The 24,256-nt window shown below is 44.3% G+C and overlaps 5 protein-coding genes across 9 annotated transcripts; 3 read left to right on the top strand and 2 right to left on the bottom strand.

The window, feature by feature from the left end:
- Positions 1 to 13: 13 nt before the first annotated feature.
- On the bottom strand, positions 14 to 9,382 carry fli1rs (Fli-1 proto-oncogene, ETS transcription factor-related sequence). 3 transcript variants are annotated; one of them, XM_088387105.1, is made up of 10 exons: positions 9,165 to 9,382; positions 5,368 to 5,552; positions 5,059 to 5,228; positions 4,339 to 4,542; positions 4,110 to 4,208; positions 3,253 to 3,321; positions 3,130 to 3,189; positions 2,155 to 2,202; positions 1,917 to 2,003; positions 14 to 1,456 (listed from the first exon to the last, which is right to left on the bottom strand). In XM_088387105.1, the coding sequence occupies exons 1-10, from the start codon at positions 9,180 to 9,182 to the stop codon at positions 918 to 920; spliced, it is 1,479 nt and encodes a 492-aa protein (XP_088243231.1). In that variant the 5' UTR covers positions 9,183 to 9,382; the 3' UTR covers positions 14 to 917. The 3 variants fall into 3 exon arrangements, with proteins under 3 accessions (XP_088243231.1, XP_088243232.1, XP_088243233.1); XM_088387106.1 differs by lacking the exon at positions 1,917 to 2,003 and having other exon boundaries at positions 9,165 to 9,381; XM_088387107.1 differs by lacking the exons at positions 1,917 to 2,003; positions 2,155 to 2,202 and having other exon boundaries at positions 9,165 to 9,381.
- A 456-nt stretch (positions 9,383 to 9,838) lies between these two features.
- On the top strand, positions 9,839 to 16,057 carry etsrp (ETS1-related protein). Of its 2 annotated transcripts, none has more exons than XM_088387109.1 (8): positions 9,839 to 10,025; positions 12,145 to 12,231; positions 12,308 to 12,389; positions 13,849 to 13,917; positions 14,010 to 14,084; positions 14,191 to 14,592; positions 14,662 to 14,780; positions 14,855 to 16,057. In XM_088387109.1, the coding sequence occupies exons 2-8, from the start codon at positions 12,190 to 12,192 to the stop codon at positions 15,110 to 15,112; spliced, it is 1,047 nt and encodes a 348-aa protein (XP_088243235.1). In that variant the 5' UTR covers positions 9,839 to 10,025; positions 12,145 to 12,189; the 3' UTR covers positions 15,113 to 16,057. The 2 variants fall into 2 exon arrangements, with proteins under 2 accessions (XP_088243235.1, XP_088243234.1); XM_088387108.1 differs by having other exon boundaries at positions 13,816 to 13,917.
- Positions 16,058 to 16,668: 611 nt separating this feature from the next.
- On the top strand, positions 16,669 to 19,147 carry pycard (PYD and CARD domain containing). The gene is made up of 4 exons (XM_088388105.1): positions 16,669 to 17,032; positions 17,406 to 17,450; positions 17,553 to 17,609; positions 17,868 to 19,147. The coding sequence occupies exons 1-4, from the start codon at positions 16,786 to 16,788 to the stop codon at positions 18,128 to 18,130; spliced, it is 612 nt and encodes a 203-aa protein (XP_088244231.1). The 5' UTR covers positions 16,669 to 16,785; the 3' UTR covers positions 18,131 to 19,147.
- A 555-nt stretch (positions 19,148 to 19,702) lies between these two features.
- On the top strand, positions 19,703 to 22,348 carry dnajc28 (DnaJ (Hsp40) homolog, subfamily C, member 28). 2 transcript variants are annotated; one of them, XM_088386630.1, is made up of 2 exons: positions 19,703 to 19,790; positions 20,189 to 22,348. In XM_088386630.1, exon 2 carries the CDS (start codon positions 20,203 to 20,205, stop codon positions 21,334 to 21,336), a length of 1,134 nt encoding a protein of 377 aa, XP_088242756.1. In that variant the 5' UTR covers positions 19,703 to 19,790; positions 20,189 to 20,202; the 3' UTR covers positions 21,337 to 22,348. The 2 variants fall into 2 exon arrangements, with proteins under 2 accessions (XP_088242756.1, XP_088242757.1); XM_088386631.1 differs by lacking the exon at positions 19,703 to 19,790 and adding an exon at positions 19,791 to 19,819.
- Positions 22,130 to 24,218, bottom strand: LOC148391578 (sodium channel regulatory subunit beta-1). Its single transcript, XM_088386632.1, has 5 exons — positions 24,035 to 24,218; positions 23,706 to 23,872; positions 23,387 to 23,621; positions 23,148 to 23,307; positions 22,130 to 22,789 (listed from the first exon to the last, which is right to left on the bottom strand). The coding sequence occupies exons 1-5, from the start codon at positions 24,111 to 24,113 to the stop codon at positions 22,747 to 22,749; spliced, it is 684 nt and encodes a 227-aa protein (XP_088242758.1). The 5' UTR covers positions 24,114 to 24,218; the 3' UTR covers positions 22,130 to 22,746.
- Positions 24,219 to 24,256: the final 38 nt, after the last annotated feature.

Raw genomic sequence — 24,256 nt, 5'->3', positions numbered from 1 at the left:
CACAGGAGTCTCATTGTTAGCTACAGGGAACATTTATTAACATGAGTAAATGACGCCTTGCTACATAACGGAAGATTCTGTACAATTTCTTTTACAAAGTCTTGCAAGTCAAGTTTCCGCCGCCAGCTATCAAACAAGTTCTTTGCAGTGGATTTAAAAAGTCTACACACCCCTGTTCAAAGCCAGTTTCATTTGTGAAAAAAAAAGAAAAAAAGATGAGACCTAGATGGATGACCTATAAAACCTGATTGACAAAAATATCTTAGGGGAAGCAAAAATCTACAGCTGATATAATGCAGTTGCACAAGTGTGCACACCCTCTTCTACCTGGGACGTGGTTGTCTTAAGTAATAACTAGTCACATATTAAATGGGACCTGTCACAATTTAAGGTGCCCCTGATCAACAACAAATTAAATTCATTAGTTTTAATAGTTGTTTCCTTTTGTGCCTTTTATCAGAAAGTAAATAAATGCGTGTCTGTAGAGAAAGCTAAAATTCATTTGGTGTTAATCGGAGGCACTTGGTGGCACTCCTATTTAACTTGAATGTGATTAATCCTCACCTCATCCACGTAGTACTTTTCAGAGGTACATCAGATCAGTAGTTCATTTTTACTTCCCTTTTTTTAACAAACTAAAAAAAAAGGGTGGAAAAACTTTTGAAATGAATGATCTCGCTTGCTTTGGATGTGTTGACTTTTTCTATCCGCTCTTCTCAGAGAAGAGAAACTTGGTTCCATAATTGAATACAGTAAATACAGCGTGTCATCAGTATATTCATAATATCCCAGGAAGAGTATACAGGCGTCCGTTTGTCCCTCGTGTCCATCCGTCCGTCCGTCCAACCTACTTTCCAGCAAGAATGCCCGTTTTAGAACAAAACTCATCTTCCCCTTTTTGGAACGTGTGTGTGCGCTCAGTAATATGAGCTCAGGTGGGAATGGGTGGCGGGATGTCTGTTCATGGCCGCCCCGGGGTAGATGGGGCTGCTGGGCGAGTTCCAATATGTGGACGGCGGGCCGAAAAAGTTCCCTGGCGAGACGGGCATGGGCGGCGGCGGATGGCCCGTCATGAAGTTCATTTTGGGCTGGTGGCTGTGATAAGGCTGCACGTAGGACATCTCCGTCTGGTACTTGACCATGCCGCCGCCGCCGCTGTCGGCCGCCTGGTGGTTCTGGTGCGTCTGCGAGATGCCTTGGAAGTCAAACTTGTAGGCGTAGCGCTTGCCGTGCACCTTGGTCATGATGTTCTTGTCGTAGTAGTAGCGCAGGGCCCGGCTCAGCTTGTCGTAGTTCATGTTGGGCTTGCTCTTGCGTTCGCCCCAACGCTTGGCCACCTCGTCGGGGTCGGTCATCTTGAACTCGCCGTTGGTGCCCTCCCAGGTGATGATGCTGGCGTTGTTGCTGTCCGACAGCAGCTCCAGCAGGAACTGCCACAGCTGAATCTGCCCTGAACCTGTCCAGAAGTTGTGTCTCAGTATCAAGTCATGAAACTGGGTGGACACATCTATCGTGGCAGGAAGCATGAAAAAGTCTCAAGGACTCGTGCAAAAATTTACAGGAAGTCAGACATTTTGTTTTGAAGCAGCCGTTTAAGATCCAAACGTACAAAAAAAAATAATCAGCCTGTGATATCGGTGTCAATGCTGGACAGGAAATTAGTGGACATGTCTTTTCGTCACAGGACGCACGATGAAGTCTCAAGGACCTATGCAGAAAATTTAACGCTAAGTCGGCCATTTTAGTTTGATGTCGACATTTTGGAAGCGGCTAAATGGTGTCGTCATTTTAAGCGTTTGCCATAAAAAGTGGGTTGAGTGGAAAACAGATGCACATGATATTATTACTTTCCCTGTATTTAAATTGACAAATGGGACCTTTTCACTGTTTAATGTATTTTTGGACAGTGACCTTACCCACAGGCCTTTGGGCGCTGAGGTCAGGCAGCTTGTGCGAACTGTGCCTGCCTGTTCGGTTCTTGGACGAGCGGGCGGCTTGGCCTTCTGTGAGGAAAAGAGCAAGGCAAAAGGTCACAGACGTCTGTAACGTTTATGCCAGGCTCTCATTTTTTTTTCTTTTTTCTTGCAATGCCATCACAGACAGTGCAAAGGCCCCATTTGTTTTGTTCCACTTATTCTACGATAGTTTCCTTACCTGGGTTTGCTAGACGGCTGCTAATGGGCCCTAATGTCTGATAGGGGTCTGGAAAGAGTAACAAGAAGACATTACAGGTGGCAGGGAAGGAAGCAGGGCCATTTCACTAACTAAACAAAAACCATCTTGCCTCTCAGTTGAACATACACGAAACAATAAATGACGCTACTAATCGATAAATACAATTATCTACACTGCACACCCATTAAACGCAATATTGGGTCGCATCGCTAGGTGGCAGCATTGCAGCTTACGTCACTCACAATGTGAGTAGTGTTGCTTTCTCAACTTTTCTGTGGCTATACAAATGTTAATTTGCTAATTGGAACAAGCGCGTGGGTGTTTTTATGACTTTTAATGTTAGAGCAAGTGTCACTTAATGGGTCACCAGCCTCTATTTTTATTTATTTGTTTCAAATCGGCCTATTACCATTAGCGTGGTGTCCATTTTTCTGGCCAGATAATTTCATGGCCTTAGCATTAGCTGCACTTCATGATGTGTTATTTTCAGTATGTTTTCCATGCTTACCAGCTCAGTGGCCTAAGAGGAGAGTGCCCGCCCTGAGAGTGGGAGGTCGTGGGTTCAAACCCCGGCCGGGTCATACCGGAGACTTTAAAAATGGTACCCATTTCTTCCCTGCTTGGCACTCAGTGTAAGGGGTTGAATGGGGCCTTCGATCACTAAAGGACTTTCAGCTCAGTGGCCTAGTAGTACAGTGTCCGCCCTGAGATTGGAAGGTCGTGGGTTCAAACCCTGGCCGGGTCATACCAAAGACTATAAAAATGGGACCCATTGCCTCCCTGCTTGGCACTCAGCATTAAGGGTTGGAATTGGGGGGTTAGATCACCAAATGATTACCGGGCGCGGCACCGCTGCTGCCCACTGCTCCCTTCGGGGATGGGTTAAATGCAGAGACAAATTTCACCGCACCCAGTTGTGTGTGTGACAATCATTGGGACTTTAATGAATCAAACCTTGGCCGATTCTTGTTACTGGTTCTGTCACTCTGCTGTGTTGATGCTCCATGGTGGTGCCTACCAAGAAGGAAGACGTTTTGACATGTTGGAATGAATCATGTCCATACGTTGATTTCTTACCTTTGGCCACTACCGTCATGCCGTTTGTACTCCAGCTGTTCCTGCGGCCAATCTCATCAAAACTGCTTTCTGCGCACAACAGAACAATGAGACTGATGAGTACGGCGGACGGGACCAGGCGTGCGCTTGCAGAGCATCAGCAAAATCATTTGAAGTGGCCATTGAAGCTTGGGCGGGAAGGAAGTCCGTAAATGGGCCAACGGGACGATAAGAAGTCAGAAGGTCTGGAGATGACCCCGTAGTTTCTTGGGTGAGCTTTCTTTTGTTTAAGCCATCTCTGTCTCCACCAGATTGTGAGTTGTGTCCCAGCAGTGCGACCTACAGCCAGCCTCCCCCCCCTCACCCCTACTTCCTGTGCCATTGCAGCTGCTTCCTGCCTGAAACGGCCTGTTGAGTTTGGGATTCATCAGTCGGGGCCCAGTGTTGTGCCAAGGAACCTCCTTCCACTGGTGAAACGATGTAACACGGCTCTGAACTCTCGGCGCATTGTTTCTTGAAGCCTGGCTCGTTCCCGCTCTCTTGTTTGGTTGCGATAAGCTGAGAATTTGGTCATCATGGTCGGACGATACAAGCAGAACCTCTCCTTGGTCAGGGTGGGACTTTAATTTGGGGAACGAGAATTGAAGAGCACCACGCTTAAGTTTGGGCTCATGAGGCAATATAAAATCGATCCAGGCATTTTCGACAGAGAGCCGATGGAACCTAGTTTAAATGAGACTAGCCGTGGGCTGATTACCAGTTTGATGTCGATTGTTGGCTTGTGGACTCAATGGTGAGTCCGTGTCATGTTTTGGGGACTTCTCAGTAGGTCGATGGAGATTTGCAAACTGTTGTTGGCAAATAAAAACAAGTCTCACCAGCTTTGACCTGAAGTCGAGGCTGCGGTGCCGGTTGCGGCGGCGGCGGCGGCGGCGTGTTGGTGGAGACGGTCGTGGAGTACGAGAAAGTTGGACTACCTGGCGGGAAAGACCAAGACTAGAGTGAATTACCAGTATGCAATAATATCACCCTATACTTTGGATCCGCGAATATATTTGGTCATCCAACTTAAAAATAGCCCGAGGCAGGAAAAGGGCGTGGCCTTACTCTGCCGGAGGTAATTGAGGTGCGAGAGCAGGATGTCAGCGTTATAGGCGGACGTGAGGTGCATCATGTCCTCTTTGGTCAGCTTGCACAAGGCCTTGCCGTCCAGCGCTTGGAAGAGCATGACGTCCACTTCCTCTAGGACGTACTCTTTGATGGCCCAGTCCAACCACTGACGCACATGGTCCTGTGTCCACACCTCGGGATCTGATATTGGGAAGAGAGTGGGAAGTCTCGCGTTAATGTATTTGTCCATGGCTGTTATCGTTGATTCAAATTGAGTAACCGCTGTTGAATCGCTTGAAATGATTTGACCTTGAGGACTTTGATTACAAATTTTGAATATCTTGATGTCCAGTCCAAAAATGTGTCACGGCAGGAAGGGTTGAGTCATTTCCAGGAACAAAACAATGAGCGCACCTTTGAGTTGCCCGTAACGGTGCGCTGGCTGCCGACGGCTGCCGACGGCGTCCTCGCATGTATTTTAGCGCTTGCCAATTGTTTCCACTCACAATGCCGTGTGGCAATATCCACACATTATGACGCAGTGACTGACTCCTCGGTGAGTCTCATCTGATCCCTCCGTGACTTGTATGGGGGAAAAGTCCGACTGACTCATGATAAAGGCTCGCCGTCACCCAACTTGGCATGGTCCAATTCAAGTTGTAGCAAAAGGTTCCGATAGAAATGATTGTGGAGTGAGCGGACGGGTCCAATGCTCACCTGCCGGTACGATGACGCGCTTCTCCTCCGTGGCGGTAATGCTGGGCGGGGTGACGTTGGGCGGGCTGACGCGGGCTTCCGGGTACGAGGGCTGGTACGGCATGGGCACGCCGTCGTTGCTCATGTGGCGGGAGCGCTTTGTCACGCTGCAGTCCACCGGGGACTCGTGGCTACCGAGGGACCATTGAGCACAAATGAATTGTTATTTTTATTGAAGCAGGTCATTTTAAAGACTCATTATTCATGGTTAGTATCATTTTTTTTTATTAAGTTCAGCTACAAAGGGATTTTGATTCCGCCCTGACTCACTTAGTTCCGTTGACATGCTCGCTTCTCTTCTGTGCCGTGGCGGCGGCGGCCGGCCAGTCGGGTTCGGCGGGCTCGGGGCTCTGCTTGAACCCGCACGGCGACGTCATCTCAGTCTTCATGTGCATGGTGGTGGTGTAGGGCGGCTCGTATATGGGCTGGTCCTCGCTCACCACAGACAGCGCTTCCTGTGCAACACAGTCAGTGTGGTCAGTGCGTGGCTATTTTAACACACTTCCTGGTTACCTTAATTATCGCCATTGGTAAAATGCTCAGTGGTTCATTTGTTGTTGTTGTTTCTTTGGTTACGCCAGTTTTTCACCACCTATACCCAAACGGATAGGTGGCAAGAACCGTAACATAGCAAAATGACAGTTCACCCAAAAAAAAACTATTTTGTTGATTTCCTACTCAATTACTGTCAGAAAGGATATGCTGAGGTGTCAATGCAAATACTGAAATGTGAGATGACAAGTCTTTGGAAAGCATCAGTGGTCTTTGACCGCAGCGCGAGCGAGTCGGAGGGTTGGGTTTGCAATGCGAGTAGGTGGGGTCCAACGAAGCTTTCAGAGCTTCTGCGTGAGCTTCAAGATGGCAAGATGCGTTGATGCGCCTGCGCGTAGACCACAACAACTACGACGTCCGGAGCCTGAGAAGCATGTTTGTTTAGAGGAGCCCAGCATTGTCTTTTGGGCCTCGCACGTCAGCGGTGTGCTTTTTCAGCGGCCGACAGGAAACCCGGCCGCCATGTGCAGTAGAACCTTTTGGCACGGGCCCACGGAGAGGAAGTTGAAAAGATGTGGGTCATTTGAAATCTGCAAAACACCCTGTGGTCAAGGGTGGTGGTGGTAGGGGAGAGGCAAGGTCATCCCACAGCCAAACCATTGTTGTTGTTGACTTTGCTCGTCTTGTAGCTTTGTCGGGGCCACTATTAACGCCTTCTTTTGTGACAATCAGTAAAAACACTATGGAACAGTTGCCAATGAGTTATTACTTGGTTAGCTTGTAGCCTGTTAGCCGATTCTGCTTAATGTACTAGGGCATGGAGCACTGTGACAACTTGAGTCAAATATTAGTGTGCAGAAGTGAAAAAAGGGCCCGAAACTGGCACCAAACAGCCTGCATTCGATACCACCAATCCTCAAGAGTAGAGAGCGCAGCAGTTGTTTTTCGATCACTCGCTGGCTAACCACAAAGCACAAAAAGCACCGCTAATGCAACGGCCTCTTGGAGACGAAGCAGAGCTGGCGCCGCCTTTTTCAGCCCTGAAAAGCTGCAACGAGCGTTGTGTGTTGTTGTAAGAGAGAGCAACTTCCACACAAGTCACCAGCTACATATTGCATCACACCCAACCACCGTCTTGCCCAAAACCCAAGCGCCGCTCAAGGCCCAAAAATCAATCTTGGTGGCCCAAATCAATCCGATTGTTGTAAGTTGTTGAGAGCATCGATTGCTTTTGACACGAGAAGGTGGGAGATGTGATTGTCAGGTGTTAAACTTCGCACCCCTGTTCCGCCTTTCCGGCATCTGATAACTGCCTCCCAAGGAAAATGGCTGTCTTGTTTATACTCAGCAGCAACATGTGACCGATAGGCAACACACAGGTATAGAATACACTTTTGCAAAAGATGATTTGACAGGAGTAAAGTTTTTACCTTGGGTAAAAAAACAAACTAGTGTAATATTATGAGGACATTTTTTTTAATCAGAAAAATTATTTTCTGAAAATAATGTTGGACATTTCGTGAAAAATGCTCTAATTTTATTTTAAAACTTGTTTTCAAGTCATTTGACATGAGAATAAGTCAAAACCTTACAAAAGTGGACATAATTGTTAGTCAAGTTAAAAAATTACAAAATTAGTTTTATTTTTTTGACAGTAAAATGTATAATTGCGACGTATTATGAACTTTGATTTTTTTTAACAGGAATAAAAATGTGATTGTTAGATTTTTTAAATTTTTTAACAAAGATTGTCAAAATGTTAAGAGAATAAAAACTTATTTTACCAGTGGGATTTTTTTTGCAAGGTATAAACTTTAAAGATTATCATGATACGTTCACTAAACTAGGCCAAAATATTTTAGTTCCAAAGAAAGCCAATTGTTTTCTAACAGAAAATTTTACAAAAAACAATCCAAAATGTTATAGCCGCCGTGTAAGTCATGATTTTACAACAAACATGTTTTGTTAAATAATATATATTTTTTTTTATTCACAAAATGGTGGAAATATCACTGTATCAGATTTGTATTTTTTTGTCACTTGGATTTGGGGAGAGGTTTTTGAGGAAATGAAGAATTGAATTTAAAGACAGATCACTTTTTGTTTGTTAAATACTAAAGCTTTTGACCATAATGTTTTAAGGAGCCTCTTTTAATTTCACCCTATTATTTGAAACAACAAAATCCACATCCTTTTGTGGTTTTAAACGAAGCCATGCTATCCATTTATTGAGGTGATTTTTTTTTTCTGCAAGCAGTATGAGTTCTCTGACAAAGTTGTGCAAAGGTTACGACTGTGTCTGAGGCCCAAAAAAAAAAAGCAGAAGTAAAAGTTAACTTGAGCTGATTTTGCAAACTGTGTGTTTTTCTCCCTTTGCTAAAAGTTCTCTCCAGTCATCGACCAAAGCTTTTTATTTTCCCCCGTCATTTTTATACTTTGAAAATGTTTTAAACTCTGTGTCTCTATAGTCCAGGCAGCCGGAAATATGTGCGGAAAGTCTGAGGTTTGAGACAGGAAGCCTGCTGAGTTGAGATAACGACACCTGACGAGCGCTCCCGTTTGCAGCTATAAATTAGACTTAAAATAAACCCCACCAAACACACGCACGCACACACACACAATCGACGCGAGAGAAAACTTTGCGCAGGCCATTGTGTGCGAAAGAATGTGCATGTGACACTTTTTTTTTTTTAAACATGAAAACCCATTCCAATTAAAACACTGTTTTTTCACTGTCCAATTCGTTAATATACAATATAATAATCGTCACATCGTCATCACGCGAGACACGCCTTTATTTTGAAAATATCTCAAATAGGACTTCCTCAATCTATACAGAGGCCTTTTTTTTGTAAAGCCAAAGACCGTTTAGAATAAATTAAATATAGAATTATTAAGTGTTGTTTTAGAGGAGGCGTTTCAAAAATACACATTTATCAAATGTTTTTTGTTAGCGATGTAAAATCGGCACTTTTTAGACTGCTTTTAAACTCTCGTTCGAATCAAAAAGTCAAAACAGTCGTAACATAATGAAATAAGAGGATCAACAGAAATAAAATACCGCTTTTGCACGTATTTGGTCTCCCAGTGGCCATCCACGATGCCCTGAGGGACACCTGCCGCTCCATTGTTGCGCACAGCTTCGACGCTTCTCGCTAAATTGCGCTCGTAACCTCTTTGGTACAAAAAAATTAAAAAAATGAAAATCCACGCGTCGTGTCCGTGCCGGTTCGGTTCGGTTGCGGCGGTGTAGTATAAAGAACAACAAAAGTGATGAGATAAATAACGGCCCGCTGAGAACGAGAAGACTATAGGGGGAAAAAATGGGGTGTTGTTTTTTGGGTGCGCACGCTAATTAGTGTCCCTTTTGATGACGAGCGTGGAGGGAAAGCAAGAGATGCGGCGGTTAAGTTGTGTTTTTCTAGCGCCGACATACAACCACGAACGGGAAGGAAGAGGAAATTTTGTACAAGAAGGAAAGAGTGCAGAGGACTCTCTCACTCGCGGTGTGGGTGGAAGAAGGCTTCGGGTCGTGCGCGTGGAAAGTCCACGACAACTTCAACGCACGTCCTTACCTTTATGGTGCAGTCCATATTCGAAGCGGCTTGCTCATTGAACGCGTCTCTTTCTCGTGCTTTTCTTTTTTAGCTGCTCAATTATTTGCGGGCTTCAATTGACGCTGAGGTGCATTGACTCGATGGCGCAAACCATTGTGGTGCTCTTTTTTTTTTTTTTTTCTGCTCGCGCACCATAAACCGGATGGCAAGCTTTCTCTCTCTTGCTCGCTCTCTTTCTGTAAAGTGGGAAGTGAAGTCACCCTTGCGTTCAAACAACAATTTTTCAGGGCAAGGAGCCACGTGATCTCAGTTTACATCGAAGATTAGTTATGATCGCTCTGTGAGCAAGGAGAATTGGAAATAATTGAATGACACTTCATCCAAATGGTAGATATGATGTGCTGAGTTTGGGTTCAAATTTAGATCAACCCAGGCTGCTTGATCAATTTGACCTCAACTTCCTGGGTCGGTCCAATTTTTTTCAAACCCAAAACAAAAAAGTCAAAGAAAAGAAATTGGATGTAGTTGTGAAACATTATTGATGAATCTACCTGTTTTCATCCATATCAACGGGCGCCCAGTATGCTTCCGACTAAAAATGACGTCACAGTTGCGTAAACCTCAGGTTACGACCAATCCTGCTCAATTTGCGAATGTCACATGACCAAACCCGGAAAACAGGTGAGCCGCCATTAGGCAAAATGGCCGCCAGTTGATATGGTTGGAAGTGGGTGGAGTTTCCAGCTTTTAAAAAAAACAAATAATACAATTATTTTTTTAATTAAACAAGATTTTAATGACTGGCTGAATGTATCTACTTTCATTCAAGGTCATCTTGTATTGTCGGGAAAATAAGACTTGTGTGCCCAACTTTGATAGGTAAGTAACCTGAATTTCTGGCAACATTTCAAAGCACACAAGTGACTTGTCACACTAAAATATGTCTTGAGTGTTCCCAGAATAGTTGCTTGGATGTTTACGTGCGGCGTCATTTTCCAGGTGATGCCTTTTGTTGCCTTGTGTTGATCCCAGCTTTCCTGTCAGACACAATGAAGGAACATTCCCTGGCAACTTCTTTAGCTTTGTGATCCTCTCCACTCCACTGACTCACTCTGTCTGTCTGTCCGTCTCCAGCCAAGTTCACACGCGTACAGAAATGCGGCGAGTGTTTCACATGAGAGCCGTAATAAAGCATCGCGCGATCTGAAAAAAATTGCATCCGTGCGAAAACGGCAGGAAATTATCAGGTATCAACATTTTCTCCGAGATGGGGGTGGCCATGGCCATCATTGGCCACCACCTAGCTCTGCCCCTGGTAACACTTGATGTTAAAAAGTAGCGTCGTGTCATACTGTGTATTATAAACCAACTCCGTCGCATCATTTACAAACACAGATCCCACAACGAGAGGAATTATTAATCATTATTAATTTTACGGGAAAGAACGGTCCCTAAACTCCCTCGGTTGGGTCTGTGCCGGTGCTGTGTTGAGATTCCTAAACTGCTCGTTGCCGGCAGTTAATCAGCCCGCCTCCTGTGTAACCTTAGCCAGCCAGGCCGAGGTGGGGCTCCCCAATCACGACTCAGCGACGCGCACGATTTCACCCGAGTGCCCACTTTTCCAGATGCAGTGTGTGTGTGTGTGTGTGTGTGTGTGTGCGCGCGTGCGTGTTGGGTGTTTGTGTGAGAGAATAGCCGAGTAGTGTTTGTTTACATAAGGCTCTGGAGGGAGGCCTTCCTTATCTGCAGCCACCACTCATGCTGAGATTTCAAGACTTTCTTCATCAACCAGCCTGCGTGCATGTGTTTATGTGTGTGTGCGCGCGCGTGTGTGTGCGCGTCTTTAACTGGCCATTGTTCCAGCGAAATGCCTCCTAAAGATACACACTGATTTTTCTCGTCCCATTTTTTTGGGGGTAGTTCTCTGCCTCCACGTCATTATGAAGAAGCGAGAAATGCAACAGAAATGACGCATTTCGCTTCAAATACTTATTTTGGGGCAGTTCCGATTTTTAACAAACCAAAAGCATCTTTAAAATAAAAAAAAACCTTTATTATGAGCGATATCGCGTGTGTTTTTTGTGTGGCCAAGTTGCGTTATCCGCTATTAGCGCACTTATTGCTCGTTCGTTGCAGCTAGTGAGAGAAAAACAATTTTTGTCTATAAATGATCATATGAATGTGTTGATTCGTCACAATAACATTCTGTTACTCAAACGTCGAAAAGAAGTTTGTTTATCTGAACAATTGAAAACAGCAAAATATATATTTTTATAAACCCATTGGCTTTTATAGATTCTTTTTCGACCGTTATCACAAAAAAACAGCGTGTTTGATTTGTTCATCACTCCATTTTTGTTTTTTGTTTTAATTTCCGTAATGTTCCCTACTTTTTTGTCAGCTAGCTTGTGGTGTTTTATTGCATCATACAGCGTTGTTTTTGCATGGGTAATAAATTTTATTTATAATGTAATCCCCGTGTCAAACTAAAAAATACATCTGATTGAATTACAATTAATAATCGATCATCATGATCATCATCATCATTGTAAATATGCCAAATCCATGTAGTTTCCTTCATGTAAACACCGTTGAGTGATTGACCGAACACAAATAATTACATTTATGTCCTAACCATGAAAATGTCTTACCCAACTTAAAAGAAAAGAAATATATTGAGTTTTCCACTCATAAAATATCTATTGGTAGAAGGTATACGTAATATTTAATCAGTCAGTTAAACACAAGTGTGTTTCTTTCACACTTCCGATAGCAATGACAGTTAAGTAACAGCTAGAAATTCTCTTTTTGGAGTGTACTTTAATAGGTGTTTATGAATGAAAATTTTGGGTGCTCTGAGTGGGGGTTTGGGGTGGTGATTGTCTGTGACGTCACTACTGTGTTGGTCACGACTCGGCCTGCCCCTCCATCTCTCTCTCCCTCCCTCCCTCCCTCCCTCCCTCCTCTTTGCTCTTATAACGGAGCCGTCCCATCACAGAGGAGCTTTCGCTTCACTTGACTTCACACTGGGACACGGACCAACATGTACTGGGATTCCGCTATCAAGCCCGACACCAAAATAAAGGTATGACGTCATTGCTGTACACAAATGTCCTTCCAAAGGCAAAAAAAAAAAAAAAGTTATATTTTTCTATTTCTAGATGGAAGTGTGCCAAGGTGGCTTCTACGGGGAGGACTTTAGAACCCAGGAGGTGCCGGCAGGGTTTGACTTTGCATCTTTCGGTGAGTTTTTCTTTTTTTTTTTTTCTAAATTTGATGATGATGCTTTTCATTCGGATAAAGATGATGAAGAGCCAATTGTTTATGCAGCCGGCTTCCTGTGAGCTTTGGAGGACGCGGGAAATAGTTTCCCCGTCGGCATCATCATCACATCTGTCAAAGCTTTTTTGCAACAAGGCCTTGACACATGTGAGAGAGGGAGGGGGCGATGTGCGTGTGTGAATCAGGGTGGTCAAGTTAAAGATACCCTCCCCTGGCTAATCCTTTCCTCCAGACTTCCTTCTCCAACAGATTTAGAGTGCATGCCTCCCTCCCTCCATCACTACGCTGTCACACTCCCTCCGCTGGTGTTTCCTCCACGCTCTTCCTCCCCTGTTTCCTCCATCCATTGAGCTAAAAAGAAAAAAGGCCAGCCTACGCTGATTGGATGGTAAACAAATGTCCATCCCCCCCACCCCTCCTGCTCCACTAATAAGTGTTTTGTCTAATTTCTCGAACAGCAGGTTGCCCCCCCCCCCCTCATGATGCTTGTATTGTTGTGTGCACAGGGCACTTTATTAGGTACATTGTAATTTTGCTGCAGAACCTCCCCCGTAGTCATTTGAGTTCCGACTTTAAAATGTAAATTATTCACATTCACAGCAACAATTTTTGTTAGCACAACAACGTAAGCAAGTTGTTTACTCCAAAACAATTTGCTGAGTGGTGTTAGAGTTTTAATTTGGGGAATTTGTCCTGTAAACAGTCATTGTAAAGCCAATTGTCATGTTAGAGCAAATTTTTTTTGGGGGGGATTGTCCAACTTAAAATGTCATCCTAGTTTGTTGCGTTGACATTTTCGGTTCACCCATTTTTGTGTAATAATATAAAGTGAAAAAAATGGCTTTGAAAATGTAAGGAGGTAAAAATAAAATACAGTAATAATACCGGTTAAATTCAATCATCTTTATGAATTGTACAGGCCATGTTTAAGATCACACTCATGTGTATACAACAAAAAAGTCGAACAAAGTAAAAATAAAATAAATATTCTCGCACATAAGCATACTTTGAATGAATAAGAGCTTTATTATTTAACTTTTAAAAGTAAGTTTAAAAAAAACGCTCAGGCTTTTGAGTACATGGAAAGTTTACAGAGCAATACTACCACCTAGTGACATTTTTTAGCTATTGCACTTCCATTTTGTGTGCGTCTGTGTGTCCTGACGTCAGACCAGACGTGACCTCACCAAAACAATTCGCTGCTTTTACCTGTAGTTTTTTTTTTGGGTGTGGCAGTATTTCATTTTAGGGAGCATTGATGTATTTTAACATCACGTCTCATATGAGAAGAATTACTAAAATGGACAATGTGTAAATTTATTCCCACTATGGGTGTCTAAACCTTGCCTAATATTTGTGTTCATGTGTGTGTGTGTGTAACCTCCAGACTACCCTGGTGAAGATGTGTCTTTTCTGTTAGACAGCAGCAAGGCGTCCACGCAGCAGCCGCAGTATTCACTCGACAGCAGTTATGCGGAGCCGCCGAAAGGTCAATAAAAATGATAGGATATAAAATACTGTTTGATGATTTCAAATGCTCCCTAATTCATTAAACATGCGCCTTTATTTTCTTCTTTGCAGTCAACTCAAGCGACATCGGTCTCTTCAACTTGGACTCATTCCAGGAATTCACCTGGTGGACTTCTTATCCACAAGGTGTTTTTAGAAATTTATAACTCAACCTTAAAATGATGCTCCGATGTAAAGCGGCCACGGTATAAAGATCTTATGCACGTGACTAAGCTCGGTTTCCCTTCGGCAGACGGGCTGATGGTGGAGCAGCACCAAGTGAGTGGTTACCAGGAGCCGGGGGCCAATCAGAGCTACCAGAGCCTGGTGCCCCAGAGCGGCCAGTTCAGCCCGGCCGCAGAGGGCAGCCACAGCCCCTTCCCGGGCATCAAAAACACAGACGGCGAGTCGGGATACTGCCGCCAGACGGCCGACCTCTACCCTGACTCGGACGGCCAGAGAGGCTTCTGGCCCGAATACTCCCCGGCTGGCTTTGGCGGTCCCCCGCCGCACCCGCCTACGCCCTCCGTCTGCCCCGCCCCTACCAATCCAAGCCCTCAGCCGTCAGACCACTACTACCCCCGTGTGGCCAAGCGCAAAACCCTCCAGCGGCCCGAGAGGGACAGTCACGTGGCCCCTATGTCCGCTTATCCAGGTTTGTACTGTTATTTTTTAAGTAAATACAGAGTCGCTTTTATCATGTTAACATAATGCCACATGTCAGGTTCTGGCCCTATCCAGCTGTGGCAGTTCCTACTGGAACTTCTTCTGGATTCCGCCTGTCGCACCTTCATCTCCTGGACCGGGGACGGCTGGGAGTTTAAGATGTCTGACCCGACTGAGGTAATATTTGTCATTTAGGGAAGTACCTGCTATTTTGAATTTCTTGAACTCGGCCTTTGTCTTTCCCTCCGCAGGTGGCCAAGCGCTGGGGCCAGTGCAAGAACAAGCCCAAGATGAACTACGAGAAGCTGAGCCGGGGCCTTCGCTACTACTACCACAAGAACATCATCCACAAGACGGCGGGCAAGCGCTACGTGTACCGCTTTGTCTGCGACATGCAGGGCATGCTGGGAAAGACGGCACAGGAGGTGCTGAGCAGCCTGAACATTTTGCCCATCTCCAGCAGCACAGAGTCGTCCGCGTCAGACTTCAGCAGCGAGCGATGGGAGTAAAAAACAAAACCTATGAACCTTGTGAGTCATATCATGCACACAATATGTGACATTTGTGTGCAAAGTCACCATGAGATGAGGAGAATTTGTGGTGGAAATGTTCTACATGTCAGGCTCAGGGCGAAGGAGGCGTTTGAAGCATTACAAAGAGGAACGTGACACGGCATCTCCCACGATGGCAATTAAACAAGAAGTATTGGGGCCACACCAAAAAGACAAAAACACTTATCCAAAGAAAACTAAAATAATAAAGGAAAAAAAAACAAAACAATTTCAAAAAAACAGTGCAATACTACACACAAATTGCAATTTATGAGAAAACCATTATGAAAATCCACAAGTGTGCACAAATAAATCTATTTTAATCTTGGAAATAAGGTTGCGACAATAGGACAAAACATTTTTTGGGCTCTTTTTACGTCCATAATAGTTCACAGCTTTTACCGTTGTTTCTGTTAACAAAAGTACTTGTAAATAGTGTTAATACAGTGTAGTTTTGTGCATTTATTATATTTTTATATACAGTATACAAAACTCAGGTCTACCTCTGTTGTCCAATTCCAATGAATAAACTCAAATGATTCGCTCGTTTCCAGTCAGCGGCACGATTGTATAACAATAAAATGTGTGAATTTACAATGCGTACGTGAACAACGACTGTCCTGATTGCCACTGAAATGTTCCATTTAAGAAAGATAATGTTTTAGAGGCAACTGGATGATTGTTTGTATCAAAACATTTAGTTCCGTGTGTAATGACACAAGATATTTTTTTGTTTTCTAGCTTTGACCTTTTAAAAACATGGAATTTTAAATTTGCGAGTGGCTGTTGCAACCCGGAAGTGCAGTCGTAAATAAGACGGGGGAAATCCTATTTCTGCTTTATCATTATCGTTTGATTGTATCGAAACCGTCACACTTGTTTCAAACTACATATATATATATATGTGTGTGTGTGTGTGTGTGTGTTGTTTTAACTCGTTTAAAGTAGTTTTAAAGTAGTTTAAAGTACAGCGGTTCATTCAAATGGTCACATGGTTGGCGGTGCTGCGTTCACACAACCTCGGTAATATGTGAGCCTTGAGTCAATCAGTTCAAGATTCAAGAGTTTTTTATTCGCCATGTTTGAGCGTGCCAAACAAGGAATTTGACTTCGGTAAATCACAGCCTCTGTTCAACATTTAGGTGACTAACAACAACACTCAGGACATGTGAAAAATGGAAGATATTCTCAAACATCCCCTGATCTTAAACTCCCAAGAGGGCAAAGAAAAATTCAAAACTCCAGCTAGGGGAAATGAGAAACCTTGAGAAGAGACCACAGATGGGAGGGTCCCTCTTCTAGGATGACCAGGCTGCAATGGTGCAGAGAGGACACATAGTACAGTTTAGACAAAAAAAGTGTAGGGAGCAGGATGTTCTTGCACAGTAATGACTCTGAGACTCTAAGAGTGGTGTGAAAGTGGACACCAGCACGTCGTGAGTAGCGCTTTGCTCAAAATTCACGATATCTTGCCACGTGTGTTTGCTGTCGAGGTTAGGCGTGTTCATTTCCGGAAAAAAGTCAAATCGAAAGCGAAAGTCCGCCCACAGTAAAGCAGCAGTGCGTTCGGACCTCACATCTCGCGCGTTTACTAACTTCTCGACTTAATTCCCCGCTAAAAATTTAAAATAATGACCACTAAAAAGAGTCTCGTGATGGACGCGCTGGAAAACCTGTCCAAGGAAAACTTCAAAAGGTTTGTTAAGGCTCTGGAGGACCGCCGCGGTGACATAAGGGTGGCGAAAAACAAGTTGCAAGATAAGGACTTTATGGATGTAACCGACGTACTGGTTTCCGCTTTCACCGAGGACAAAACTCCAGCCGTGGTCTCCGAATTGCTCTGGTCCATTAAGTGCGCCGACGAGGCCAAAAATCTCGGTAAATAATCGGCGTTTGAGTCGGTGTGTGCGTGTGTGAGGACAAATGTTGGCACGCACACACGGAGTTTGACTATAGTTATTATTTTTTTTTATATAAATATTTTTAAAATATTTGGTATTATTAGTTTGGTAGTACAGTTTGTTGTATTTTTTCTTATTTCTTTGTTTATTTTGTGTAATTGTGTGTGGAGTGGTGGGGGGGATAGATAGATAGATAGATAGATAGATAGATAGATAGATAGATAGATAGATAGATAGATAGATAGATAGATAGATAGATATTTAATGATATTTAGAACTACTGGAAGATTTTTTTTTTTTAAATATACTGTAGTAGAGGTGTAACGAGTGCAAATCTGACATATTTTCAGATCAACAGATTGCCAAACATTTCCCAAAGTCATCTGCTAGCAAAGGTAGGTCTTTTTTCTATTTCATTTCATTCGTTTTGTCTGCTTTTGTTCCTAAAAACTTCAACTTAATTTGAATTTAACTTGAATTGTTCTTGTTTCTAACAGCAACCGCAGCAGCCGCTGCAGCCGCTGGCGCTGCGGGTGAGACTACATGCTCCAGCGGTAAATATCAAGATGTCCACACTATTTTTGCTTTCATTGGTCTTATTTTTTTCCTTATTTATTTTTAATATATACAACATTTATATGAATATGTGTTTACGTTTGTATAGATAGATATTTGTCTGTAATAATATTATTTGAGTATTCTTTGTGATCATGTGTTTTGGGTTCTTTGAAAATTTCTTTCACTGGCCGTGCTTGGATGATGTGAGAGTCTACCAATTGTCTGACATTTGTTCCCAATGTTTTGTACCTCAGAGGAGCACTTTGTGGACAAGCACAGGACAAACCTGATTGAGCGCGTGACCAACATCGATCCAATTCTGAACCGTCTGCTGGAGAAGAAAGTCATCCAGGATTCGGCCTATGAGAAAATCCGCGATACAAGGGGCGACCAGCAAAAGATGATCGAGATCTACAGGCTGGCTCTCAAGTCCGGCATCCGTGCCAAGGACATTTTCTTTGAAATCCTCAAGGAGCAACACCTGCTCCTCGTGGAGGACCTGGAGAAAAAAGCGTAGATGTCTGTCCTCCCATGTCCACTCTTGGGCTAATTTACAGAATTCCACTTTTTTCTACGCACGACCTTTTCCGGAGACTAAGACTACCAAACAAAGTCAAAACGTTAAAACTAGTGTTGTTTGATACACAGATCAGTGTTCGTTTCTGATAAGTTCCGCAAGCTCGATTGCCCTGTTGACGTAACTTGGCGATAAAGCGCAGCCTCAACAAGTGAACATCCCATTTTATGGGCTTTAAACTTTAACCTCAGTTTATTGGACATGCCACAGCCTCAAAATTGGCTCATTTTCACTCGTGGAGGCAACAGGATGCAGTCCATTGTGTGTTTGTCACGTTCGGAATGGTGCCGGACGATTAATTGCAGCTTGGACCAGGGTTTATTGAAGGGAAAAGACACCATGACGGGAACAAACAGGCAGGAGAACATAGCGACGTATGGGCAGCAGAAAAGGACGGGAATCAGACGTGGGAACATCTAGACGGCGTGAAAACGATAAGCAAGATTTTTTACTGATCAAAAAAATTACAACATATAACAGGCAGGGACTAACAGGAAAACAGGCAGGACCAAACAGGACGGGCGAAAAAGACTCTTCGACAGGGAGTGACATGCGGATAGGATTTATATACAATACTGGTAATGAGGGGCTGTCAGGAAATATTCTCAGGAAATATTGCAAGAAATTGATTTTAAAATCACTTGAATTTTTAAACTCTTTTTAAACCAGTTTTGAATGTTTAATGTTGATTAGAATATGAGAATAGGTTTTTTAAAAACTCCGTTAACTTGGTTGACTGTCATCTTTCCGGACTCTGCTGTCCATCGGGAGCGGCTAGCGTGCTATCACTCTTATTGTTCATCTTCTTGTTTTATTTTTCCTGTGTTGTTTACTTGTATGTGCGTTGTGAACTCTGTCTTGTCACCCTGGGATAGTGAGAAACGTAATTCCGATCTCTTTGTGTGTCTTGACATACGGAGGAATTGACAATAAAGGAGACTTTGACTTTGACTTTAATTTTAGTTTGTAGTTGATTTCATTCCGACCCCGGATAAGCGGAAGAAGATGGATGGATGGATTTTTTAGAAAGATTTGATTAAACTTTTAGTCTTGTGTCTTCTGGCTGTTGTCTCGATCAATGGAACATGAGTTGTACTAACTTCATCTTGTTTTTCCTTTTTAATCACTGGAAGAACCTGCCGAAACATGTCAGGTAATGCACCTAAAATAATTAGTTTGATATAAAAGAACCAGTGAAGTGAATGGAGCATGAGGGTGAAAAGCATCGTTCTCCCCGCTCCACTTGGTGTTGCCTGTATTCTTTTTTCCCCCTTTTTCATACGTGTTATAAATTTAGGACATAAAAGTGTTTTTGATCCAAATGTCTAACATTAGCCTAACCATAGACCACCTAATCACGCATCTAATAACATTATTTATTGCATCTAATTTATAACTTATTTAAGATATACAGCATTTTTAACGCAACTTAAATTTGAATTGTCATCATACGCGTCGTTTTGTATTTTGTGTGAAGACGACCGGGCTGCTGTGTGACCTCCGGCCCAGCAGGTGTCGCCCATGTACTTTTCTCAACAAGCGCCAGTGAAACCCCAAGCAAACGAAGAAATAAAACAACAACAAACGTAACTGGCAGTGGGTGAGTCGATTTCCACCTTGTATTTGTCGGTAAATTCCATTTTTATAGTTTGTAACGACTAAATTGGCACGTTTGCGTGGTATCTAGTGGAAGAAGTTTGACGGTTTAGCTTGCTTATTTAGCTTCGTTAGCTTGTAGCTAGGAAAAGTGGAATATCCGGGTATTTTTTATGACGTTGCCAATTTAAATTGCTAAATTAGCAAAGAATTAAGATTGTTACATTGTAAAACATATATGATAGCCTAAAAGAGTACGAAATCTACTTTCTGATGACACCAAACTCACTTTGGTAGATTAAAATAGTCTTAAGTATTAGTAATAGTTTTTGCGCAGAAAGAAAAAACATCACTTGTTCTCTGCTTTGGCCACACTCTGATTGTTGTGTTTTCCCTTTCCAGGCGTGCGGTGAGAAATGAGTTCTCATCTGCTGGTGTCCTGCAACTCTTCCCGTCATGGATCTCTCCTACTGCTTCACTTTGGCCAGTCCTGCTGGCTCCGAACCTTCAGCAGCAGGGCCCGCATCAGCAGCACCCTTCGAGAGAGCTACCGGCTGCTGCAGCTGCCCGCAGACGAATCCGTCAGCCCCGAGCGAGCGAAAGAGTCCTACTTGCGCCTGGCCAAGCTCTACCACCCGGACTCCGGCATGCCCACCGCTGATGCAGCCCTCTTTACTCGGGTGGAGGAGGCCTACCGCTCTGTGCTGGCTCACCACAGTGAGGCTCGGCGTCGAGAGGCGGTGCAGGATGAGGACGAGGACCTGTCCACCGGTGTGGCCCCTCAGCACAGACACTACCTCAGCTATGAGGGTGTAGGCTCAGGCACCCCCAGCCAACGCGAGCGCCAGTACCGCCATTTCCGTGCCGACAGGGCCGTGGAGCAAGTTACCGATTACCGGCAGAGGGAGCACGAGAGAGCGGCGGCGGCCGAAGGGGCGCTGGTGGAGCGGGACGTGCGGAAGCGCAGTAGGACTATCAAAATCACTCAAGCGGTGGAGCGGCTGGTGGAGGATCTAATCCAGGAGTCCATGGCCCGGGGGGACTTCCGCAATTTAAGTGGCGCCGGAAAGCCGCTCAACAAGTTCCAACACAACCCCTACGCCGACCCCATGACGCACAACCTCAATCGCATCCTCTTGGACAACGGCTACCAGCCACCTTGGGTGCTCACGCAGCGGGACATCCGCGAGGCCGCCGCTCGCATCCGTGGTCAGTTGCTAGACGGACGGCTCGGGCTGGGCGAAGCCCTCGGCCCGACAGAGCGCCTCCGCTGGGAGGAGCTGTGCGTTCACGCCGAGGAAGAGCTGGCCAAACTCAACAAGAAGGTGGACGGCTACAACCTGATTGTTCCCATGCTCCACATGCAAATGGTACATTTCAGCCTGGCGCGCGAGGTGCGGCGCGCAGAGGAGGCGGCCGGACGGCGCCGAGTTGAACAACGACAGAGGAGGAAGGAGGAGAGGAAGCGGCTCAATGCCGCCTATATCGCTGCCAAGTCCGCAGGCGTCAAGCGAGGACTGCTGTCGTGGATGCAGAGTTGGCTCAAATGAACTGCACGAAACTCGACTTCATCTTCTTTTTGTGTTTTTAAGCCTTGAGTTTATTGAGCAACAATGCTTGACTCTTGTTGCATCATTCTTATTTTTCTTATTGTGAGCGCGGTTCACTGCTGATTTTCCACCTCTGTCGCCGGGTTACAGATGACCACCGACGATGACACCGGCGTTCGCTTTCGGCTCCAGTCTTGGGCTATGTACTGCTGGTACGGGTCCTGGGAGCCCTCCAGTTTCCTGGAGCGGATGAAACTAAACATGACGGCGAAGGAGAAGAAACTGAACATGCCAAACACCAGCAGGATGTAGAAGACTCCTTGGAATGTGGCGGACGTGCTGGCGTGGCTCTGCGGAGATTGCGCAGTGGTTCTGTTGAGGCATTGATGCAACCAGGACAGCAGCAGGGAACTCAAATCAGTGCCGTTGATGTCAGACATGGTCGCCTCCCGCTGCAAGGTGAGCAGTGAGTACAAGTTTTTGTATCCTGGGGAAAATGTTTGTATGTATTGTGGCTGGGGCAGAAAATGTCATGAGAGTCTTTCCTAATCTAACGAATCGATTCTAAAAGGAGATGGCAGCAGCCCTAATATATACGGATCGTCATAACGAACATCACAACAATATTACAATGGCTAGATTTAAAAAACGTTAAATAAAACACATACTTTTTTCAAATGAGAGACATTTTTAATAGCCACTCAGCCCATTCAACAATATACCACAACAAATCAAATTGGTTTATTACAAAAAAATATATATAACCTTTCAATTGAAATGATTTTTCCCAAAGGTCTCTGAATGTTTATCATCTTATATATATATATATATGATAAGAAAATAGATTCATGAATTTACAGAGATAGAATTTCCACAAATTTAAGCAATTCCATTTTGGTAAGAAAACTTTTATTTGAAATGTTGATCTCCTAAACTAACATCCTTGTAATCTAAACCAAAGTCAATGAGATAACAAAGTTGCAATAAAGCATTCATCAGGAAGAAAAGCTTACCTGTGTGATGACTTTGCTTGCCCTCCTACTATGGCCCAGACGCAACGTTCCAGCCGCCTAAAAAGCAAACCCCCTCGCCGGGTCCTACCTAAAGCTCCTCCAATGCCTGGCTGTCAACACGTTTAATGAAAACATTTGTTAGAATTCAACTCTAGAAAAGAAAATGTGAGGACACCGCCATGCAAATGATTCCCTCGTATGATTAAGACCTGTGTGAAATGACAGCTCAGTGGCAGAACAATGCTTTCACTGTGCCACTGTGACCTCCACGTGTCCTTGAACGCACCATTTGCACTCCACATCTACACTATGCATGTACTTGGATGAGGAATGAGATGCATACAAGAAAAATCATTTGTTATATTTCACACAGTGCTTTTTTGATCCAATAAAAAACTTATTTAGGTTCATCTAACTTAACGCCATCACAGTCCAGCAATCTGCAACACATAAAAATGAGAGGGGGAATAAAAAAAAGATTAACGACAATTCTAGAAAAAGTTCAGATGATAAAGTGGTGTTGAAGAATTTGATAAAATTTCTAAAAAAACAGTCAAAATTATTTTTATTTATTCATTTTTTTGCATATTTGATCTTAAATATATTTTAAAATATTTATTTATATTTCAACTGACAAATTATTCTTGTTAAATGACTGAGCAAATATGCGTACTTGAAAATTTTCAATTTAATCAGAGAAAATGACTTCCAGTTTTTGTAAAATTACAATTCACTAATTCTGCCGAAATGATGCATTCTTGGTGCATTTAGTGAATTATGAAAGATCATTCAACATACTCCTTGTGAGCCTTGAGAGCTCTGCGTGCCTCGCGGGCGTCCATGTCGTCCGACACCTTCTTGTAGCAGTAGACCACCACCACGATGAGCCACAACTGCAGGAGCACGATCAGCACATACATGACCATCTCCGACACCACCGCCGCCAGCTCCCGGTTGGCTTCAACGGAGATGGCAAACTCAAATGACTTATCGTAATTCATATCAAGCGAAGCGTGGTTACGGGGGCGGATCCTCACCGGCGTCCACCACGCTGAGCTCCACCTCCTTCTCCACGCTGACGTGGTGCCGAAAGCCCGCCAGCAGAAGCGTTCGGCTGAAAGTGCAGCGATACGTTCCGGCGTCCCCGTAGCTGACGTTGCGCACGGCGACGGTGGCCGCCTGGATGTCCTCGCCTCTCGTGCCCAGCCAGTCCAGACGTCCCCTGAAAGCTTCGTCCACAACGTCGGCACTCGGGTGCTCGTAGTGGAAGATCTGGAGGGAAAGCCGGCACGGGTTTTTGACGAAGGTTTGCTTTGACAGAAAATTCATTTAGCTAGAAATTCACTGTGATCTCACATGTGTGAAATTTTCCTGTCCTTGAGGTCTGAAGTGCCAGTCCACGGTGGCGACGGCGCCCACTTCTGCTCGTTTCTTGCAGGAAATGCAACCCAGCATGAAGGCCTGGCCCCGTATGGCCTCCGTCAACGAGTCCACCTCGGCGCAGCCGCCCAGACACTCGCACGCTACAAAAAGGTATTGCCGTACTGAAAATATCATCACTTAAACAGAAAAATGGTTTGAATGAAATGAATGTATTCGTATTTATGAAGTCATATAGTCATTATTTCCTTAATTCCTTTCCACAAAAAGGCCTCCAAATATTCACGAGTGATTTCTGGACTCACCAAGCAGACTGACGACTATGAGAAAAGGCCGCTGGATTTGTGCAAGAGCCATTGAACAAAATCCACTGGGGCACCTCATCCAAGCTCCATAAAGTCCTCCGTTTACGTCGAAAATGAGTCCAAGAAATGACAGACGAGACAAAAAGTTGTTTAGCGAGTCGTCCCGGGGTACTCGCTGCTCCGAGGAGGCTTTGAGGAGGTTATATTTAGGCGCTGCTGGCA

The sequence above is a fragment of the Syngnathus floridae genome, chromosome 10 (assembly GCF_059516105.1).
Source record: "Syngnathus floridae isolate MCC-2025c chromosome 10, RoL_Sflo_1.0, whole genome shotgun sequence".
Classification (NCBI taxonomy): domain Eukaryota; kingdom Metazoa; phylum Chordata; class Actinopteri; order Syngnathiformes; family Syngnathidae; genus Syngnathus; species Syngnathus floridae.
This window is presented reverse-complemented; position numbering and strand designations above follow the sequence as displayed.

Coding starts and splice junctions, on each gene's coding strand:
- fli1rs (XM_088387105.1), bottom strand. Junction 5,229..5,367: donor GAGCATGTCAACGGAACTAA/GTGAGTCAGGGC, acceptor GTCCCTCGGTAG/CCACGAGTCCCCGGTGGACT. Junction 2,203..3,129: donor AGTAACAAGAATCGGCCAAG/GTTTGATTCATT, acceptor TACTCTTTCCAG/ACCCCTATCAGACATTAGGG.
- etsrp (XM_088387108.1), top strand. CDS start 12,190: ATGTACTGGGATTCCGCTATCAAGCCCGACACCAAAATAAAG. Junction 13,918..14,009: donor TTATGCGGAGCCGCCGAAAG/GTCAATAAAAAT, acceptor TCTTCTTTGCAG/TCAACTCAAGCGACATCGGT. Junction 14,593..14,661: donor CCCTATGTCCGCTTATCCAG/GTTTGTACTGTT, acceptor GCCACATGTCAG/GTTCTGGCCCTATCCAGCTG.
- pycard (XM_088388105.1), top strand. CDS start 16,786: ATGACCACTAAAAAGAGTCTCGTGATGGACGCGCTGGAAAACCTGTCC. Junction 17,451..17,552: donor AAAGTCATCTGCTAGCAAAG/GTAGGTCTTTTT, acceptor TGTTTCTAACAG/CAACCGCAGCAGCCGCTGCA. Junction 17,610..17,867: donor TGAGACTACATGCTCCAGCG/GTAAATATCAAG, acceptor TTTGTACCTCAG/AGGAGCACTTTGTGGACAAG.
- dnajc28 (XM_088386630.1), top strand. CDS start 20,203: ATGAGTTCTCATCTGCTGGTGTCCTGCAACTCTTCCCGTCATGGATCT.
- LOC148391578 (XM_088386632.1), bottom strand. CDS start 24,113: ATGAGGTGCCCCAGTGGATTTTGTTCAATGGCTCTTGCACAAATCCAG. Junction 23,873..24,034: donor CATAGTCGTCAGTCTGCTTG/GTGAGTCCAGAA, acceptor ACCTTTTTGTAG/CGTGCGAGTGTCTGGGCGGC. Junction 22,790..23,147: donor GCTCTCAAGGCTCACAAGGA/GTATGTTGAATG, acceptor TATGTGTTGCAG/ATTGCTGGACTGTGATGGCG.